This window comes from Cricetulus griseus, chromosome 2, assembly GCF_003668045.3.
Source record: "Cricetulus griseus strain 17A/GY chromosome 2, alternate assembly CriGri-PICRH-1.0, whole genome shotgun sequence".
Classification (NCBI taxonomy): Eukaryota; Metazoa; Chordata; class Mammalia; order Rodentia; family Cricetidae; genus Cricetulus; species Cricetulus griseus.
The window spans coordinates 435,521,724-435,530,062 of NC_048595.1; the positions used below are offsets into that span (position 1 = coordinate 435,521,724).

The 8,339-nt window shown below is 37.9% G+C and overlaps 1 protein-coding gene across 1 annotated transcript in view; it reads left to right on the top strand.

The window, feature by feature from the left end:
- Window positions 1–7,972, top strand: part of LOC100757280 (dynein assembly factor with WDR repeat domains 1) — a 28,161-nt gene extending 20,189 nt beyond the window's left edge. Inside the window, exons 10-12 of the mRNA XM_035439259.1 lie at window positions 4,038–4,114; window positions 6,912–7,074; window positions 7,826–7,972. Of these exons, the coding sequence (XP_035295150.1) occupies window positions 4,038–4,114; window positions 6,912–7,074; window positions 7,826–7,860 (275 nt within the window). The 3' untranslated portion in view covers window positions 7,861–7,972. The remainder of the gene's footprint in view (window positions 1–4,037; window positions 4,115–6,911; window positions 7,075–7,825) is intronic.
- Window positions 7,973–8,339: the final 367 nt, after the last annotated feature.

An 8,339-nucleotide genomic window follows, 5' to 3' on the forward strand; every position in this document is an offset into this window, starting at 1 on the left:
TAACCATGTGTAATCCTGTTGTGCTATGGGTGAAACTGATGATACAGACCTGTGTTTCTGATGTCTGCCTCATATACATGGCAAACTGTGTAACAGAACACCATGTGCCTCATATTGAAATTTTATGTCATAATATGATCTTAAATGTGATATATTGTGACAGCTATGTGAAGCCTTGCCATTATTTATGTCTCTGATAGTATGAAAACTCTATTTTCATCCCCTTTTTTACAATGATGTATGATGATATTATATGGTTTGTGAAATCCATGATATTCTCAAGTAACATTCTAGTATGGTTCATCTTTTTGATGATATATGAAACTACCCTATATATTAATCATGAACTTAAACATCATGTGTGATGTCACTATACCTGTCTTCTTTTGGATAGCCATAAAGAATGGTATTTAAGCTGGGCATGGTTGCATGCCCATTTAACCCAGCAAGGAGATCCTTAGCTATCAAAGCCCCTCTTGAGTTCTTCACACAGTAACTATCAGGTAACAAACAAGTCTTTAACCTACTGAGTCTTGGGGAACTTGTTGCATGTAGCAAAATACAATATAGAGATTTTATAGCTTTTGATTTTACATTTTATCCCAGTAGTTTCTGTATATGGAGTAAATAGAAGTGCAAGCTCTTTGCTTCCCATACCCATAACCATATAACATTTTATTTCTTCCATTGGACTGGAATGGACAGGGCAATGGTGTGGGAACCATATGTGTGAGCTTCTTCTGAGCTCTCTATTCTTTGGCCAAGACCACACAATCCTATACTGTGGCACAAAGAAAATATTGGTATCAGGAAATAAAAACTCTCAAAATGATATCCTTTTAAATGATTTTAGTTCTTGTTAGTCCCTACCCGCTTCCCTGTCTTCATTCTTTCTTGGTGATCACATTCCTTAATTCATAATAACAGTCTAAATATCTCATAGGATCCTTCTTGATTAAAGACTACTATACTGTATAAATTTATGAATTTATATACATAAAATCAATATCATGGAAGTAGTACTTCTTATAATACAGCTTTGTAACTTTGCACAAAGGGTGTTATGATCAGGGGCTTAGAGAAAGAGCTTAGAGGCAGGTGGATATTTATGAGTTCAAGGCCAGTCTGGTCTACATAGTGAGTTCCAGGATAGCCAGTACTACATAATGAGACCCTTTCTCAAAAACAAACAAACAAACATGGTATTTAATGGTTCAATGTCATCATTCTGATATAAATGCATGGTTCATGAATACAAATCATCTCTTATGCTACTGCCCTGTGTTTTTGATGTCCCTTTAATAGCTAGGCCCCATACAATATTGTCTTATAACCTTGATCAGAACACAGAAATCTTCACTGAATGTGCCTCATCTCCAGAAAGACCACAGATGGTGGCATACACTGTTTCTTTTATCTTTCTGTTGCCACATGTGGTGCTGCACTGTCTCCATGTCCCTAATAACTATGTCTGGTGACACTCTGTATCTGTCTGGTCTTCCTGAGTCCCATTCATCATGATAAGATCCAAGGCCTTGAAAATGACCTGAGAGTCGGTATCATCATCTCTTTGAAGACCACGTTTGGTGAAATAACATCTATCACATCAGTTTGATACACACTTATGATGCAAGAGTATATTACAGGCTTATCTATGATGACAGTATGTTAAAATGTATAGTATATATGCCATCTTTTGATTACTCAGTGACAATTTGAAGCATGTATGTCTCATTATGTTGCCTTGCTATGTATGTTGATTGTGTATAATATACATGAGTTTCTAGCCTTCTTGGATAAATTTAATGTGATACTATGTGTGTTTTGTTCATTTAGCTAAGTACCATGCTTTCTATTTTCTGTATCATAGCTTTAATATTTTATAAACACCACATCCCTAGTGATCCCATATTATGCTACCCTGTCCTGTCTTACCCCCTAAAGCTCCTTTATGATATTACTCCATATTTAGACAATCTCACCGACTTTACTGATTTCTGTAGTTTGACCTATGGCAGTAGTGAGGTAAAACATCACACAGCTTTATACAGAGTTTATTCTGAGTATCCAGAGTACTGTGTATCACCTCATTAAGATGATGTTTGAATCCTACAGTCAACTTGGGGTCTACAATGTGTTGTGATATTTCTTTTAAGTATATGTGATGCCATATATCTAAATGACATATTTCCTTCATGCATTCTGTCACATAAACCACTGTGTCATTTCTGTGACAGCTTCTGATACCAAATATTATGGCACCCAATGACTATTGTTTTCTTCCCAGTGATCATGTGTAATGCTACATTATCATGTCCTGGAGGACCTTAGTGATGCTACACTTTCTATGTGTAAGATGGTGGACATCCTGCATGCTACCACACTATGCTTCCATCATTCAGTGATGTAACATGTGGCTCTATACCATATCTTTTCTATCGCTTTAAAATCTGAATCAGAAGGGTTGGAGAGATGACTCAGTGGTTAAGAGTGCTTGCTGCTCTTGAGGAGGACCTGGATTTGGTTCCAGAACTCATGCTGGGTGACTCACAATGGCCTGCAACTTCAGTTCTCTTGGTTACACCATTCTCTTCTGGTCTTCACCGGCACCTGCACTCACCTGCAATACCTACACACAGATACACACAATTAAAATAAAATACATCTTTTAACAATCTGCATAAGCTATCATACTGAATGCACAGCACATCCTTGAGAATAATGTGTGTTTCTACACAATATTGCATACCTATAGCAAAGACCCATGGGCTTTAGCCTGGGTCTAGTCCTTGATAACATTGCATGAAGTTGTGTGATACTTCACCTCCCTCCTCCCTTAGTTCATATTTCATTATCACCACCTCTGTCTATTGTGTATAATGCCAAGCTATATCCCGTGTCATTTTTTTTAGAGTAGTGTGGAATGCCACATAATCTGTCCTATTTCCTGATAAGCACATATAATGTACACTAGTTTCAACATCATGCCCTTGAAAACTCTTTCTGATTTTAAGTTGTAGTTTATGTTACTGTGACTAATTCAACATATTCCTCATGAACTTATGTTGTAGAAAGCAGAGCAGGACATAATTAATCATCTGCACATGTTTATTACATAAATGTTAGGTTGCACAGAATATTAGAAGTCATTCAGCCACATTTGCTGGGGAAAGGTTTGGAGAATCAGAAAGCTGAGAAATGAAGAGTTTACTGAAGTACAAGTTCAATTCTAGTTTTCATTTCCTTGTTATCTGCTGTTTATTCCAGTAGCAATTTTGTTCTTTCATCATTCTAAAAACCATTACTTCAAAAACAATTTTGTTTTCTTTTGGGGTATTCTATGGACATCTTCTAACCCTGTGCTTCCTAAGAAGCATTGCAATGTAGAACATTCTTGTTTATCTTCAAAATGACAAATGTTTATTGTTTGAGGTTCAGAAATTTGGATTAGTTTGTTGCACAGTAAAAGATAATTAACACCAGCTTGTCTAATTGCTGTCCCCATTTTATAGCTGAGGGAGCTACGGTATCCATAAATTAACTAAAGCAGCTTGTGTCAGGGCACAGGGTTAGGAAACTGTGGAGGTGGGATGTGGACCAGCAGACTGACTTCTGACAATTCTCATTCTGTTTTGCACATAGCTATTATGTCAAAGGGTGAGTCTGTGCATCTCATAATTTATTTCAAGTGCCCCACCTTCCCTTTTACCATGTCCCACAATTCTGTGTTACTGGATTGTGAAGCATTTCAGCTGTATGCCTCATGTTTGTAAACAAACCAGTTCTAAAATAAAATGAAAAATAATTTTATGTATTCCACTTTTTCTTATTCCACATATCACACCTTCTTCTTGCAACAATGTCAGAGACAGAGAGCAAGGCTTGTCCAGCCCCTTCTGTAGTGGGACAGCTTGCATTTAGAAGGTTGGACATGGCTCTTGACACAGGAAGGACAAACTAGAGCTCATTTGTCAGAGGATACACTTAAGACTTGCATTTCAGATGGAATAATGTTTATTCTAATACCTCTCCAAAAGGAACAGCAAGAGTTTATGATGCAACCACAAGAAAATGCATAACCAAACTGGAAGGCCATGAAGGAGAAATCTCAAAGGTGAGTTGCTTTCTCATTTGGATCAGTGTGTTTACTGTAAAAAAAAAACCAAACAAACACAAAAAACAAAAAAAAAAAAACCAAAGAGTATGTTTAATGTAAGTAGGATAATAGAGTTTACAAATTAACTCCTGAGTTAATAGTTAAGACTTACCCTTTAAGATAGTCAACATGCTTATTAATATGGAACAGGCAGACAAGTACTGTTCTTGACATTAAGTAGCTCGAAGTAGACAGAACATAGATAAAACTAAGTTAATTGAATAGAATGATACATTGCTGAGCCCTCATTGAGTCTAGTATGGTGTCCAATATTGCTAAAGCTGCTGGAGTTGAATGGCTGAGGAGTCACATTATTGAACTTGCTTATGCCATATCTGCATTTAATCATTATTTTAAGGTGAATTTCCATGTAAAGTGACTGGAAACACCACTCAAAGCAACTGATAACCCATCTTTTGAAAATGTATACTATGAAATAAATTCCTTGCTATTCACCATCTTTTCTACATCCGTTACTGACAGTGGGTTTCCTGTTGGATGGCAGACAGATGTAAATGAAGCAGACTAGACTTCACCTACACATAGTTGACCCATTACAAACCAAGAAATTTCAGTTAACTTCCTTTACAAAATACAATTAAGCTCATTTACTTCATAGAGAGTGGAGCTATATCTAGTGTTGGGTACATAAAACATAGTATTTTTAGATCTTATGGAGGTTAGCTGGGCATGATGACACATGCTTGTAACTGCAGTATGTTGGAGACAGAGACATGAAGATCAGGTGTTCAAGGCCAGCCTGGGCTACACTGTCTCAAAACAAAACAAAACAAAAACAACCCCACCCCCACAAAACAGGGGTATTGGGACTAAAGCACTTAACTCTCTTTAATTAAATCATCCTGCCCACTCAACTACCTAAGCCTTTATTTTTAAGCATGTCCTCTCTGATTTAGCAAAAAGAAATGATTTCTTAAACACTTAAAAAGAATAAAATAGTATTCTTTTCAAATATCAGCAAATATTTAATTAGCTGAAAGTACCCAACTCAGCAATTTAAGGAGCTTGTAAAGTGCTTTTTTTTTCTAGTTCTAGTAAACATGCAAGTCTGTATTATGCAAAAAAGCATGCGGTGCCTCAAGGGTTCTGAAAATTAGATGTAATGGAAAGAGTGATGTTTAGGGATATTTAACAAAGTATGAACTTACCCATTTTGAAACGACAGGGCTGTATCTTAGGGTTTTATAGAACACTTTTTAGAAGCTTCACAGAGCAGAGCCACTCAGTGAGAGTCTGAGGTTTGTATGTGTCCCTGGACATGACAGAGTATGCTGGGACGCAGGGCTCTTGCCTCCCAGTCCTGCCTGAATTCTTGGTTTTATATGTAAGATTTTATCTACCCCTTCCTTATGAAGTAATAGCTTGATGGCTTCAGAACTTGGAAGGCTATAGCAAGATTCCATCATTTCCCATGTGTATTCCTGTCCCTCCATCCTTTATCCCTGTTGCTGATGGCCATTGCCTGTGGCTGGAAGTGCTGGTATCCATGGAAATGGGTGATGCTGACCACTTCAGGGACTGAAGAGAGGGTGGCAAGAGGCTATGGTAAAGTAGGGCATGGAAAGGTATCCTGGGCCATATTCCTGAGTGTAGCTACTGTCGTGTTGGACATTTCCCTCAATGAGTGTGTATTTGTCTTTGTGAACATGTGACTATAAGAAAATTTTGAGTTCTATATTATTAAATTGTATGCATATTAAGCAAATATATTTACTCATGACATTGCTATCTGGTAATAATATTTATGAAGAGAGCAGAGCTAAAACATCTAATATCTTGTATATTCGTTCACCAAACACTTAAGACATTAGGATATATTCAGTATGCACGATAATGAATTTATTATGACATTTTCATACATTATGTAATGTATTGTGATCCTTCCTCTCTTGTGGACTCCCTTCCTATTTTCAATTAGCACTCTTTCTAGCTTTATGTACTTTTGTGGGTGTGTGACCCAGTGAGTTTCATTAGGCAGCTTACAGGAGTATGGGTGTCAGTAATCACCTTTTGAGAGCTTCCCCTGTGCCAGGCATTTTGCAGACACTGGTGAGACAGTGATGAGAAAAGGCATGGCTTGTCCTCCTCAAATCTTCAGACACAATTGAAGTGACTCAAATCATTGTCTTGTGTTAAGTAGAAAGGGTAATCACTGGGTTATCAGAGGAATGCAAGGGCCAGTGGCAGGTGCCTCTGCCACTCAGATACTGAAGGAGAACACCTGGTCCAAGTGAAGCATCCAAACGCATTATCTGAGAGTGATGCATTTTGGGTGGCAATAGATGAAAATCCTCTTGTAGCCCTAGGTATGCTCTTTCTATGGCACAGACAGAGGGATGTTCTATGTGGTTTTTGTGACAGAAGGTTGTGTGGCAGAGGTGACATTGGACTTTACAGGTAGAACCTGATTTGTTTTTATCTGTAACTCAACTCTGCCTCTCTTTTGGGTGAGGAGGGAACCATGAGTCTTTGGGAAGAAACTGTTGAATACTCAAAGTATACAGGTGCTTTGGTCTTTTATGATTAGCATTGTGTGAAAGTAAACAATTAAACATTAACATCTAGGCTTCAATTTTCAGATATTAGTCCCTATATTCTTCCCATCAGGAAGAAATTGTTCTAAAAATAAATACTAGAGCAGGGAGAAGATTGATGCTCAGCACTCTGTTTGCTTTTGGAAATCTGTTGTTAACCCAAACTTCTACTTTCTACCGACTCTTTTGCTGTTTTGCAGATCTCTTTTAATCCCCAAGGAAACCGACTCCTGACGGGCAGCTCTGATAAGACAGCCAGAATCTGGGATGTTCAGACCGGCCAGTGCCTCCAGGTCTTGGAGGGGCACACTGATGAAATATTTTCATGTGCTTTCAACTATAATGGAAACATAGTCATTACAGGTATGGGAGAAATGCACATTATAGAGCTAGTTTCCTTCTAAATTGCCCACCAGACTTTTTTTTAAAAGGATGCTAAAAGGAGTATACACTCAACCTCTGCTCAGTTTTCCAGAGACTTTGGCTTATCCTGGAATTTCATTTTACTTCCATTATTGAATTTTTGTTATTATCCTTTTTTTTAAGGAAAATATTTTGAGATGGTGTCTTGCTATGTATCCTGGCCTCAGATTTGCAGCAATCCTCCTGCCTTAGCCTCCCCAGTGATAGGGTTGGCAGTATTAGTCACCAAGCCAGGTTCCCATTCAGTTACACCAGGACTCACAAGAGTGAGCTCTGCCACTGATGGTAAACATTTGTGATTTTTAATTCTGTTGCTCTAGGTAAGGAAGCCGTTTAGGAACTTGTCTGGCTGGTTACTCTACTAGTGGTTACTGCTCAGCTGATGGTAGTAGATGCCAATAATGTAAACAAGTCATTTTCCACAGATGATATGGAAAATAGCCCAGTAAGATATTAAATTTCAATGTCTTTTTCTTGGATCTTTCCTGAGAAAGTGCTAATATTATTTGGGGAAAAGAATATGCATTGAATGGTTTCCCAACTATCAGCAATTGTGTGACTTCCTGGTGAGTTGTCCTTTGGAAAGCCTTAAATTTCACACATGGCAGTGACCCAGGAGAAAGTCCACCTGTTCAAAGAAAGGGTAACAAACAAGATAAGGGGAAAATGATCGTGAAATCTGTTTCATCAGGCAGCAAGGACAATTCCTGCAGGATATGGCGTTGACTGAAGGGCTCTGCTGTGGAGCAGGACTGTTGGCAACCGTGATCAAGAACTTGAACTCCCAGAGAACAAGTGAGCCTATTTCCTCTGCATCCTCTTTTTGTGCAACTCACCCATGGAGCAGCCTGTCCTTCACTTACAGGAATGACCATGTAAACTGTTATCTGAGGTGATGATAGGAGCAAGCATCATATATGGTAAATGCTACTAATTGTTTTAGTTGTGTTTTGTGTTTCAGTAGCATCAGGATACTGATACATGGAATCAAAGTGCTTTTACGGTACTTCTTCAAGATTCTAGAATCTTCTAGATTCTACCTGTAGGTCCATGTTACGGTTTCTCTTCAATAAAGTTTTTAGACAAAATTCCTTATAAATAGTGTTTCATTATATGTTTGGAGGATAAGATAACAAACAATAAAATGGTTCTCACCAGCTAATATATTCTGCATTGAAGTGGCATAGAATATATGTAGGTAGGTT